Source organism: Lutra lutra, chromosome 6 (genome assembly GCF_902655055.1).
Source record: "Lutra lutra chromosome 6, mLutLut1.2, whole genome shotgun sequence".
Lineage (NCBI taxonomy): Eukaryota > Metazoa > Chordata > Mammalia > Carnivora > Mustelidae > Lutra > Lutra lutra.
In genome coordinates this window covers 43,085,418-43,098,982 of record NC_062283.1, presented here as the reverse complement: position 1 = coordinate 43,098,982, position 13,565 = coordinate 43,085,418, and the positions used below count along the sequence as shown (strand labels likewise).

Sequence of the window (13,565 nt, the reverse complement as noted above, 5' to 3'; positions counted from 1 at the left end):
TGTTGTTGTTGTTATTTCCTCACATTGAGGAGAGCAGAGGGAGAAGCAAGCTTTCTGGTGTCTCTTCTTATAAGTGAAGTCATTCTGTTGTGAGGGCTCAGCCTCATGACCTAATTACTTCCTGAGAGCCCTACCACCAAATACCATTATATTGGGGATTAAGGTTTCAACATATGAATTTGGGGTGAGACACAAATATGCAGTCCATGGTTGCCCTTAATTATTAATTTATAATGCTTTTGTTAAGTTCATATTGTCCCACCAATGTCTATCTGAGATACTAGTTTTGCCACCTTTTTATCCTGGCACATGACTAATGTGACCTCAAATTTCCTAAATCTACTAAAGAATTCAATGGGAAACGATTTTCAGAACAAGGTGTACTCTGACCAAATTTCCCCTATCTGTGCTACAAAATCTTTAAATTCCTTGCTTTCTGCAAAACACTTATTTTAGAGTTGTCCTCAGGTAGTTATAATTTAGCAGAGATTTAGCTAGGGCTTTTGGTCTCTGTGTGTGTGTGTGTGTGTGTGTGTGTGTGTGTGTGTGTGTATGTGTTTCTTTCTTTTTTTTTTTTTTTCCTGTCATGTGTATAATAATACATAAACTAAAATTTCATGGAGAAAACTTTCTGGTCTTTTTAAAAAATTTCTTATTTTTCTATTTAATGGGGCTACAGATTAATAATACTGGTTATTTAAAATAGATGTGGGCATCACATAGCTTGGGTATTAGCATTCAGGAAACATATTTGTGAGCCTACAATGGGTCAGTCATTGTGTTGGAGATTGTTAAATAAAGTAAATTTTGTTCAAAAATTATGTTATGATAACCAAAAGCAAAAGTCTGAACTACATAGATGTCAAAAGCTAACTATATTAACTTCACAATAGGTTTTTTACTAAAAGAAAACAATCTCATAAATGGTTATTATTGTTACTAGTTTGACTTTCAACAACAACAACAAAATTTTTGGTTTCAACATCTCATCACGTAGCAAAAAAAGAATATCTTATAATAGCATACCTAAAATGTCATGTTTATTTGTTTCATATGAAAATAGATTTATCACTTTAAATGGTGACAGTCAAATTTTCGCCTAGGAAAATTTAAGTATTCTAAAGCTATGTGTAATAAAACTGGTTTTTCTTAGGAAAAACAATCAAGAAACAAAAAAGCCTATTTTTTAGTATCCTGAATAGGAATCAGCAAACTAAAATTTCTTATTTGCTTCAATAGAAATGTCACAACTTTTAGTTAAAGAACAGATCATCAACTAAAAAACAAGAAGAAAAACACGTTTAGTTAATCTTTCAATAACCATTCTTACCTTTTAGCTCGGATTAAAGGTAGTCTGTGACTGAAATAAACACAAAATATAGTCCATGCACAGTCTTTGCATTGTATAGTAAATGTTGAATAATACTACATGATTTCATTGTGCTTTTCTTCATTTTAGTTGAAATTTTTTCTTTCTTTTTTTTTTTTTTAAATTTCCAAGATTCTTTAATGTTTGCAGCTGAAGAACCTGGCACATTTCTATGAAAATACAGTAGGAAGAAGAGAAAATACAAAACAGGGCTTGGGGGCATGAATGTGCTCAGTCATTACTTGCGTCCATGTCCTGTATCCAGAACTTTATCAGACTTATCCCAACCCATATATTATTACTAAGCAGACACTAGAATTCTCATGTCACTCTTTAGTGTGCATATAAAGTAAAAACAGTTATAAAATATAGAAATGTGATTAATATATGGTTGCTGCTTGTGAGAAGGCATACATTTCAGAAAAAAATTAAAATAACTCTTCATTTCACATAGTAAAGGGCATCTAAGATCATTTGGTAACTTGTTTTTAACAAGAGGCATGACAATAATAAAATCCTAGATGAAGCTGGCCAATATTAGTCTGACACTTCCTCTCTCAGTTTAGTCATGGAGTTTGTAAGTGCTGAGATAATATTATAATAAGATATCCTTCTTATTATTCTTTAGAAATTACATTTTATTATACTTATTAATATTTGCTTATATTTTTATAACACATGTTGGCCACTGTAATGTTTAAAGAAAGACAAAATATATAAGGAAAATAAAGCTGCTTAAGAGAAAAATAATTGTGAGTATGAAAAACAAAATCCAAAAGCAAAACTTAAGTGTGATATATAACATGGTAAACCAAAGAATGACAAAGATAGTTAATTACATCACTGATAATTGTAATTTAGAGCATATCCTACTGTGCTACCTTCTTCCATATCTGCCTCTTCTCTTCAATATGCCTTCACATAGCCTTATTAATTTTGTACTAGATCAATGAAGATGACTATCCAGAAGCAAAATAAAGCTTTGCCCACAGGTTGACTTGGCCAGAAAGAAAAGGTCTGTGTATTCTGCACAGCTCCTAAAGTCTTTTTTTATGGTACTTTGATAAGTTAAGTGTTATACGCAATGGATGAATTATTGAACTCTACATCTGAAAATAATTATGTACTACATGTTGTCCAATTGAATTTAAATTAAAAAAAGAACTACTCAAATTTCAAAAAACAAAATTTTACAGAGAATATTTAAAGTCATTTATGGAAATAAAATTCTGAACCTCTAGAATTCATTTATATTATTAAATAAGTCATGGGTAATATACCATTTTACTTGCAAATTGTAGTCCTCAAAATCTAATGATAAACCATATATAAAGGTCTGACTTTTATTGTAGTAATGCTACTAAAAAAGAACAAGAGAAGTAGTAATTTGTTATGTATCAGTGAGTAATGGAGTCTGGTAAGAGTAACAAACACTTCCATAGCACTTACAAAACTCTAAGTACCTAATATGTTTACTTAAGACTCTTCACTAATCCCAGTTTAAGGAAGAGAAAACTGAGGGCAGAGAAGTTGTGTAATTTGCACAAGGAAACATATTTATTAAGGTAGGAGCTTAGATTCAGTCCTAGACCATCTAGTCAGAATCTGTGCTCTTAACAATAATGTCATACAAAAGGGATTTGAAGGGAAGAGTAGAAAGAGAGAGTGAACTGGAATTGGAAAAAAGAGAGCAGGATACAGATGATGATAGATGATAGAAGATAGATAAATGATAGACAATAGATAGATGGATAGATAGATGAGAGAGAATAAATAGACAAATGGTAGGGAAGCTTACAAACAACTTCGTTCTCTGCTTACTCTCTTAGGTTGATAATGACAGGCATGTTAATGTGCATAAGAATGGTGATGACCTTCCTATCCCTCTTCAGCAGCCTTCTTGCCTGTCTATTCAGAAACCCTTGGGAAACGTCTCAAGTACAGCTACAGGGAGGCTATGCCCAGCCTCTCAGCCACACATATTACAGGTGGTAAATCAAATGCCCTCATTGTTGATACAAGTAATTTTAACATCTTTATTTTTCCTCTGATGGATGAACAGAGGGCACTGGCCTCTTCCTGAATGACTGCAACTGCATAAAAGAGCTGTGGCTCTGGGTTATTTTACTACAGAAAGCATCTTTTGCCATGGGTCACTGTAGGTTTTATTTCAAGGAGATTAATCCTCCTAAAGGAGAAAGATAAATTTGTGGAGTATTACTTCTGAGTAGCTCTCACAGATGTGCAGAATTAACTGATAATGATGCTTACTGATGCTATCGAGGACAAGGGATTTTCATTCAGTCCAGGCTGCATTCATCATCTAGAGGATAACAAGGGGATGTTCAAGGATCCTTTGCACACTTCTTTCCCTATTTCTGTGCATTGTGAGCTATGGACTGAGGGACAAGACTTGACATAAGCTTTAACCAGGAAAGAGAAGCAGACCATTGCTAGCACAGATACTGTTGAATCTTACACATACTTATGGATTTCTACATGCTAATATTCTCTCAGTTGTTCCAGGTCAAAGATGGGGTTCCAACATTGGATCAGCAGTTGCTCATCCAATTCCATATACCAAAAGAAGATAATTTCTTTTTTCTAGTATATTCTTCTAAAGAGATAGAATTAGATTGAAAAAAAAAATAACTTTTATCTAAAATTGGATTTATTGATTATGGTCTTTTAGTTATTTTAATCTTTTAAAAGATGAGTTGAACACTTTATATTCACTTCTCATCTGGGTTAACAAAGACTTAGACTACATCATATATCAAAATGTTAATATCTCTTTATATTCCTCTAAAACTTTGTATATTTTACAATAAAGTATTTTATTTGAATGATTTTTTAAAGCAATCTTTTTCTATTAAGAATGTCCTTTTAAAATGTCAATAGTCCTTTTAATCTCACTCATGCTCTTTCAAGTCCTGATATGTACCTGAAATACAACCCATTACACAAGGTGCCTCGTTAGCGCTGTAGGTAGCGCGTCAGTCTCACAACCCATTACACAAGAGATGGTGTCATACAACTCCTGAGCCTTGGTCATTTTAAAAGAAATCTATTTTCAGTCTCTCTCTGTTTTTTTTAAGCTACATCCTTTCTGGATTTTCCCCATTTCTTTTCTTTTTCTCACTAATGTTTTACCCCTCTTTCCTTTAGAGGCACTCTCCCTTATTTATTGTCTAAAATTAAATTGTGATTCCTTTTTAAGCTCCTTCATTCTGGACGAGACAGGTAGTCACATGAGGTGTTAAGACATGATACCATCTTCAACAGCTATAGAAACAAGAAAGAAATTGACAGTCCTCTTAAGTTATAACAAGCACCTCTTTACATGACCAGAAATTTCTTTTTGAGCTTGATGTCAATGAAGTAAACAATGGCTTCTAAAATTAAAAACAATAATAACAGCTACAAAAACTCAATAATCTCTAATCACCTACCTACACTAAAACTTGGTGTAATTATAAGAAGCTCCTTGAATCTTGAGGGCAGGTAGTTCCCATTCAACCAAAATTCTGAGAATGAATATTTCATTGTTTAATGATACTTATAGTGAATGAGTGACTTATTTACTTTTATGAACTTTAAACATTTTTTTAAAGGGAGACAGGGAGGGGGCAGGGGCAGAGAGAGAAGGAGAGAGTGAATCTGAAGCAGGCTCTACACTCAGTGAGGAGCCCGGTGCAGGGCTCTATCTCATAACCCTGAGATCATGACTTGAGTTGAAATCAAGAGTCAGATGTTGGACTGAGCCACCCAGGTGCCCCCAAACTTTAAACATTTTAGTCTGCAACCTAAACATTGGAGTTAAGGAAAACTTGAAATGGAGAGGAAATAAACTACATAAACAAAAATCAACATTTTATTGAAAAAATATTGGTTCTGAATGACACCATATTATTAGTCTGTCTGGAAGACTTTGTTTCAGTCCAAATAAAATCACATTTTATCTCACTTTACTGCCACAACATTTCCATTTCAAGTATGTTCTTTTCTTTTTTAAGGTACATTTTTTAAGGTTTCATTTTTTTTTTTTCCAAGGAAAACATAAGTTTGCTTTATTTTAAAACAGTAACTTCCTTCAATTGGAGAAGTGGCCAAAATTCAATACTGATACAAATTCTTAGGAGGTCAAAATATGTAATTCAGGCAAATTTTCTGAATTTTTTTAAAGGCAGAATTTATAAACCAGAAACAATGTAATCAACAACATATGTAAAATAAGTCACAGTTCAAATTTAAGCTGAGTAACATTTGCTAATATTGAGAACATTGCACGTATTTTCAATAACTTAAAAGTAAATTCTCCTCTTCCTATCTTCACTTCTTTTTCTAGATTTAAGTAAATCCAAATATTTACTCATGGTAAGAGATTCTGGCATTAACTATGAGTTTAACAGAAATACAGAAAACCATAAAGATTATCAAGCATTCACAAATGATCAGGTATAGCAATTCCTGAGAAGCCCTCAATGAGAAAGGCGGTTCTCCATTTTCTAATAGCACCTAAGGTTTGCTGCATTCAAATTCAACAGAACAGCACTCTGACCAATGAGAAACTTATATGAAATTCTTTTGCCTATTCAAGGTTTCATTATAAAGCTACTATATTTGACCAATATTAAAAATCTTAAAACTCCATTATATTACCATTTCCATTATGTATTACCTTAGCAACAAGTTATCTTTATGATGCCATTTATTCAACTGGAAAAAAAAAAAAGATGGTACATTGTGGTTTTCACCTGTTATAGATTTAATTCAGTAATCTGATTTCTCACTATAGGAAAACTAATATTTTCTTTTTCAGTGCTGGACAGCACTAAAGTGAAAGCAGCTTTCATAGTCCCTGACTTCCCTTTAAATGAAAGCATTATGGAATTTTCAGCAGTGAACATTATCTGGTTCCTACTTTGAACCCCATCTCCAAGGAAATGAGAGAATCTAAGGTAAAAGTCCTATTCAAGGCAAAAAGGTTCCAATCCAAAATATTTCACTCCAACAACCTGTGTTCCATCATTTAGTAAATGATCAATGACAACTAATGATGGTAACAGTACCTTCACTGACATCATTATTAAAATCTACATACTATTTTATATCCAAATATATGCATATAAAATATCTGCACAGATAAATTAGTGTTAAAAATTAAAAACTCAACATCTACAAATGTCCTTTCTTCTGAAATCTATATAATTGTTCTCAAGAGTAGAAACCTGAACATCCTGACTATACATTAAAAACACATGTCTGAATACATGTTATGGAAAACTTCAGAACTAATCTCACCCAAGGGGGGGAAAAAAAAAAACAAAACCCACAAACTTAGAGTGCTTTTGTTATTGCTGAATCTAATTAGACTTAAAGGAGACCACTGAATACTAAATTCAGGTATTTACTAAATAGTGTTGATTTCTACTTGTCAAACAGCCCTAACAAACCAACAGGATAGTTTTTCTCTGCTCACTATTAGGAAGTTGAAACATTTTCAATTAAAGCCTTCATTTTTCCTGTAGATTTCAACATGTGTGGCCCAAACAACACTGTTTCTGAGGTGGTGTCTGATGCAGGTTTGGGAATTCCTTTTTCAATTTCACCTTGACTATCGCTTCGATATCGATAAGCAAATTTCTTTTTCAGAGCCTCTGCTATGAGGGCAGCTGGGTCAGTAGCATCCACCGTTTTGGGCATTATATCCTGTTCTGACCTTTTTACTGACCGAAGTTTTACACTGTTCATATCTTTAAGGATCTCTAGCATATTTGGCATATCGGGTTTCTTTGGACTGCTCTTAACCAAAGTCTTCCCAGCACAGGCTTTTTTCTCTCTTCGCTCTTTTATCAGGTCAATAGCCGATGATACACTTTGGTGGAGCCCTGATGGGGGAAGGGGTGGGGGAGGTGGGGGCGGCGGCGGTGGTGGTGGTGGAATAGAGGATGGTGGTGTAGTAACAGATGTGGCAGGATCTAAGTCACCTGTAAAGAGATTTTGCTGTTCTTGCGGGGTTACAATTTTGGCAATCTGAGCTCTGAGCGCAGCAAGTTCATTTTCAAGAGCACAGATCTTCTGCAATGCTTCCTCATTTGCTAGTGCTGTCTTCTGTTGAGGATCTTCTGGAGACAGGTTTGGTAAGGAAAACTGCCTGCTTGGCGGCTTCTCAAAGAAAGGAAGGTCATCCTGGAGAGGTTGCCTTGATCTGACCTCTGTCCTTTGTCTTGTTGAACATTCTCCTTCTTCTTTGGCTACCCATCCAACATCTGCAAAAGACACCACTGCATCTTCTCCCAGATGGTTTGGGCTCCATTCTGTTGTAGGGCTGGTGAGCTGAAACTGAACTCTTGGGCACTGGATCAGAGATAAGTTAGTACCAATTTTCCTTACGATACTTCGAGATGAACCATATGGCTTCCCAGACCAAAGTACCGATTGCATGCTTCCTCCAACATAGCAGCACATGGTCCAATAAGCACACTCGGCCGCGCGGCAGCCAGGTGCCTTCTTGAGCTTCTCGGGCTTCCAGCTTGGCTCTCCCGGGGTAAGGTTTCATTTTTAAAGTACATACTACAGTTCTGGTGTTTCTATAGTCTCTTACGGAGCATAATACTTTAGTGAAATAGATACAAATAGAATGCTGAAAATCATACATTTATGTCTGTACATACATATGTGTTATTTTATATATATTAAAGCATACTTTAAAGCACCTGTATTTTGATAAAACTATATACCTTTTTCATTAAACCCATCATATTCCAATATGATATTATGCACAGACTTTGATGAAAAATATTATATTCTAACTAAGCTTAAATTCCCTCTCAGAGTCCCAGCTCTCCTGCTCTGGGACATATCATTGAGGTTTCAGGATAGCCAGAGGTTAAACCTTTCTAGAATGATTTCTTGAGTAGCTTTTAGTTCTTCCCATTCATCCATTCATCATTATTGAGTTCTTATGTGTGCCAGATGCCAATACTAACTAAATGGAGGATGTAGCCATTTTCATCAAAGGAAGCTTAATTTGTTAAAGGATTTAGTAAACTTGAAGGGGAAGTTTCATTATATTGCAATGTACATTATAACAGAAATTTGTGCTTGGTGCTATTACCTCACAGAAGAGAAAAACTGATACTGAGGTGTGGAGAAAGCTACCTCTTCTTCAGCTTTCCTGCAAAACTGAAGCAGGATTAGCTTAGCCAAAAAAGTGAGAAAAATAATATTTTGGTTGAAAGAAATAGTATGAGTCAGCACAGAGGAATGAAAGAAAGCACAGACAATTGCTCATAATTTCTGGACTGTGATACATAAAGAGTTGATCCTGGTGGGGTGGAGTGGGTGGGATTGGGCATCAAGGCAGGGAGTTGGAGAAATGTAGAGTGAACAGATTGTGAAGAGCCTCTGCTGATGAGCCAAAAGCATTCTTTTGAAGTCACTGAATGTCTACGAGAGGCAAGGATGAAATGGAAACCAAGAAGAAACCTGAAGAGATGTACGTTTGGCAAAGAGCACAGAGGCATTACAGATGATACATTCTAGATAGTTATTAAAAATAAGCCAAGGATTCTCCTGCCTGTATTTTCCCTTCAATCTACCTCATCTATTTTACCACAAACTGAAGGAATGATCTATTCTTTTTTTTTTTTTTAAAGATGTAGTTCACTTTGTCTTTCCTTTTTTGCTTAATTTAAGGTTTTCAGGGGAATTCGTGTTTTTTTGTTTTTGTTTTTTAAAGATTTTATTTATTTATTTGTCAGAGAGCAAGAGCGAGCACAGGCAGACAGAATGGCAGGCAGAGGCAGAGGGAGAAGCAGGTTCCCTGACGAGCAAGGAGCCCGATGTGGGACTCGATCCCAGGACGCTGGGATCATGACCTGAGCCGAAGGCAGCTGCTTAACCAACTGAGCCACCCAGGCGTCCCAGGAATGATCTATTCTTATAATCTATATTTCTTTCTTCTTATTTTTTTCTGAAACCCATTTATTCAATATTCAAATTTTCATCTAACTTTACAGATGCATTTGATACATTTGATCACTTTCATCTTCTTAGCAACTTTCTTCACTTGGCTACTAGGAACCAACACTCTCCTGTTATTTCTAATAACTGGTGCTTCTTTCTTTTTCGTCTTTACTGGGGCTACCTCATTTCCCAGATCTCTGATATGGAGTTTCTCATGGCTCTGTGAACTAATTTCTTTCTTCTATCTGTATTCACTTCTTTGGTATTTTTATGCTGTCTTAAGCCCTTCCTTGTCCTTTATAGATAATGCCCCATGAATTTATTTATTTAATTTGTTTTTAAGATTTCACTTATTTATTTAAGAAAGAGAGTGCTCAAGCAGGGGGAGCCATCAGGGGGAAAGGGAGAAGCAAGCTCCCTGCTGAGCAGGGAGTCCAATGCTGGGATTAATCCCAGGACTCTGGGATCATGACCTGAGCCTAAGAAGACACAACAGACTGAGCCACCTAGGTGCCCCAGACCTGTGAGTTTAAACCTTCAATTTAGTCTTCTCTCCTAAACTCAGGCTTCTGGTTTTATAGTGAACTGCCTCCTCCACATTGCAGTGTCTTGGAATTAATATGTTTGAAAACAAAATCCTAAACTCCCTCTCCAAAAGATGTCTACCTATGACCTCCCCAATCTCACTTAGTGGATCCTCCTTGGTGGATCTTCCACCTATCCTGTTGCTCAGGACAAATATCTCTTGAGTCAAAACTGACCCTTGTATTCTAGAATGTAAGCTCCAAGAAGGCAGAAATTTTGTGTCTTTTTTTCACTGGTATATCTCTATGACTTGGAAAAATGCTTTATGTATTGTAGGTACTCAAAAAATGTTGAATTGAAATGAAGATTTATCTTAAAGTTTACATCTATTTAGTCAGGAAATAAGGTCATCTTTTTTTATGTTTAAATTACAAAATTGAAGCACTTGCTATTATTTAAGTCGATACCCCTGTGGTCCAAGTTACCATTATCTTGTGGCAAGATTATTGCTATAGCCTATTGTTCCTTTTGTTTGCCTTTATACTTTATTCACAAATTAGTAGTTAAAACTGATTAAAACACACATCACTAACCCTTCTACTCAAACCTCTCCCTTTGGACACCCTATCACTAACAGTAAATCTTACAGACTTAAAGCAACCACTCTATCTCTTTATAACCTTTTTTTTTAAGATTGATTTTATTTATTTGATAGGCAGAGATCACAAGTAGGCAGAGAGGCAAGCAGAGAGAGAGAGGGGGAAGCAGGCTTCCTGCTGAGCAGAGAGCCCAAGGTGGGGCTTGATCTTAGGACCCTGGGATCATGACCTGAGCTGAAGGCAGAGGCTTTAACCCATTGAGCCACTCAGGCACACCTTTTTATAAGCTTCCTGAGTGCATTTATTACTCTTGGCTTACTCTTATCAAGGCTCACATATTCCTCACTGTTTCTTAAACTTCAGGTATACCTCTGGTCCTCAGCACTGACTATTTGCTGTGTCTGGAATGTTCTACCTTCAGATATCTGCAGGATGTATCCCCTCATTACTTTATGTCTTTACTCAGTATTATGGATGAAGTCTTCCTTGACCATATCATTCAAATTACCACCTCTCTCAAATCTCTGACAGTTTCCTTGCTTTCTATTTTGCTTTGTTACTTCCTTTATCTTAACATCTATTTTAATTTGCTTATTATTTTTTTAATTCTCTTTCTTTCCCACTGGAATGTAAGCTCCATGCAATTAGGATTTTTTTTTTTAAAGATTTTATTTATTTATTTGACAGAGAGAAATCACAAGTAGGCAGAGAGGCAGGCAGAGAGAGAGGAGGAAGGAGGCTCCCTGCTGAGCAGAAAGCCCGATGTGGGGCTTGAACCCAGGACCTGGGATCGTGACCTGAGCCGAAGGCAGCGGCTTAACCCACTGAGCCACCCAGGCGCCCCAGGATTTTTTTTTTTTAATGAGAAATCATCAGTGCCAAGAATGGTGCCCAGTACATAGTATGAAACTGCTGTTTTCCCAAAACTTATTTTTTTTTCCTGATACTGTCCTGACAGTCATATCTGAATCATCTAATAACTGATCTTCCTGTCACCATTTTTATATATCTGTAGTCAATTGCCTACAGATACATTCCCCATAACTGTACCTCAAAAAGGCTTGTTGAATAAATAAGCAAAACTTCAGTTATGGATGGAACTGAATTGTTATGATTATGACATTTCTGAAATAAAATGCATCTCTATTCCAATAACATGTTTTTTTTAAATAAAGGAAACTTTAATAATGATCTAAGTTCTATTATCATACAATTAAAATACACCAAACTAATGTAAAAGTATAACAAAAATTTGGAACAAAAATTAATGTTTAAGTATGATAATTTTATTTTTCTCATACATTGAGATTAAATTAGAATTGAATATTACTATTAAAACTTTCACATCTTTGGTACCTAACTTTGGGAAGTATTTGATACAGTAACTATAAATTGTATCATTCAATCACCTTCTAATGCTGAAGGGGTTTTTCCCGGTGAACATTGGCATGTTCTACTTTAACACACCTTACTAATAATTCCCATAGTGATTTTTATGGGGCTGTTTCCAACCCCCTTCAGCCTGTCAAAATGGTCAGACCCTTGGCCATTTCCCACAAGTTTGTAAAACCCAGACAACATATCAAGAAGCATGCAAGTTAACCCACCTTCTTTGATTAGAATGGCGGCTTCCAAACAGGTTGTTGTCTATTTACCTTGGAACTGCCGTCCACAGACCAAGCAGCTTTTTGTTGGTGAGTTGAGTGCTGTTTATAGAGTATAGTCCAAATGATAGAATCTGGCAGCTCCTCACACCATTCCAAAGTCAGTCTTAGGGGAAAAGATATTCCATACGCATAAATAATCTCTTCCTTGCTTTCCCTTGGTAGCATGATCCTGCATATACCATTTTCATTTTATTATAGAACTATTCTGGGCATTGCTTTCCCCATTAGAATTTTTTTCTAGTATCACCCAAGACATCGTATGTGTTTCAGATTTCAAGATTGTTTGATGTCCTTCAGTCATAGGGGAAGTTTCAATTAGTATCTGATAACAAGCTGGTAATTGGCCCTCAAATGGAAAATCTCTAGTGCAAAGTTCCAGCTATTGTCTTTGAAGGTGCTCTCGGGCTTTTTCCCAATAAGCACCAGTCTAAACACTCTATGGAGGTATCAAGCAGAGAATTTGTGCCGGCACTCTACCCTCTATTCTACACTGTCGGGTCTCAGGAAACCTTATTTTTCCTATATGACATGCTCAATAAATATTGCTTGAAGGTCAGATTTACATGCCTTCTGTTTTACAGAAAGAGTTCCCCTGTCAAATACAATGTACATCCCTAAATATATCCAGGTAAGAAACATAACCATTTTTATCCCAGCTTTCACCTTAATTTTATTTTTCTTGTACATTGAAATCAAATTCAGAAATGGAATCTTACTATCAAAACTTTCACATCATTGGTACATGATTTTGGGAACTGTTTATATGGAAACTATAATTTGTATCTTCGATAGGATTCACGAATGTAATTTGTTAAGAGATGAGAAGATGAAAGTTAAACATCTGTAAAATAAGATGAAATGGAAAAAGAAGTATGCCAAGTGTGATCTGCTTGTAACATATTTTCATTTGTTTCTGTTTGCTTGGCTTTCCATCTGTGAAGTGAATTAGATTTTGATCTCATATAAATCTCCATAAATTCAAAACTGTAAATTTAGTTACAAAGTTTTTAGAGTCAATATAGGTCAATATATTTCTCATAAATAACTTACTTAGATTAAGATGAGTTCTTGGGAATTATATTGTTCTAAGTTAAACAGAAATGTAATTTAACTTATTCTCTTTCATTTCATGTGGTGTTAACAAGATCTTAGATTTATAATTTGGATTGCTCTCCCTAAAAAGTAAAAATAATGGAATATCAACAAGAGAAAAAGAAAAAAAAATGTCAAACTGTCATTGTGGCATTAGTAAGAAATAAAGATGAATGGATATTTGACACCCTGGATATTTGGATAACATTGAACTCAATATGTTTCTCTAATAAAACCATATACATTCAACTTCCTACTTTCCCTTTCATCTGCCTTTTCTGAACCTGGAGTCCCTTAACTAATACTGCAAAGATTTGACAAAAGAACTTAGCACTTTATAAG

General features: G+C 35.3%; 1 protein-coding gene across 1 annotated transcript; it reads right to left on the bottom strand.

Annotated features, from left to right (window-relative positions):
• Positions 1-6,688: 6,688 nt before the first annotated feature.
• Positions 6,689-7,914, bottom strand: LOC125103111 (mitochondrial fission regulator 1-like). Its single transcript, XM_047734910.1, has one exon. The coding sequence runs from the start codon at positions 7,838-7,840 to the stop codon at positions 6,854-6,856; it is 987 nt and encodes a 328-aa protein (XP_047590866.1). The 5' UTR covers positions 7,841-7,914; the 3' UTR covers positions 6,689-6,853.
• Positions 7,915-13,565: the final 5,651 nt, after the last annotated feature.

Excerpts from the sequence above, each read along its gene's own strand:
- LOC125103111 (XM_047734910.1), bottom strand. The coding sequence starts at position 7,840 with ATGTGCTGCTATGTTGGAGGAAGCATGCAATCGGTACTTTGGTCTGGG.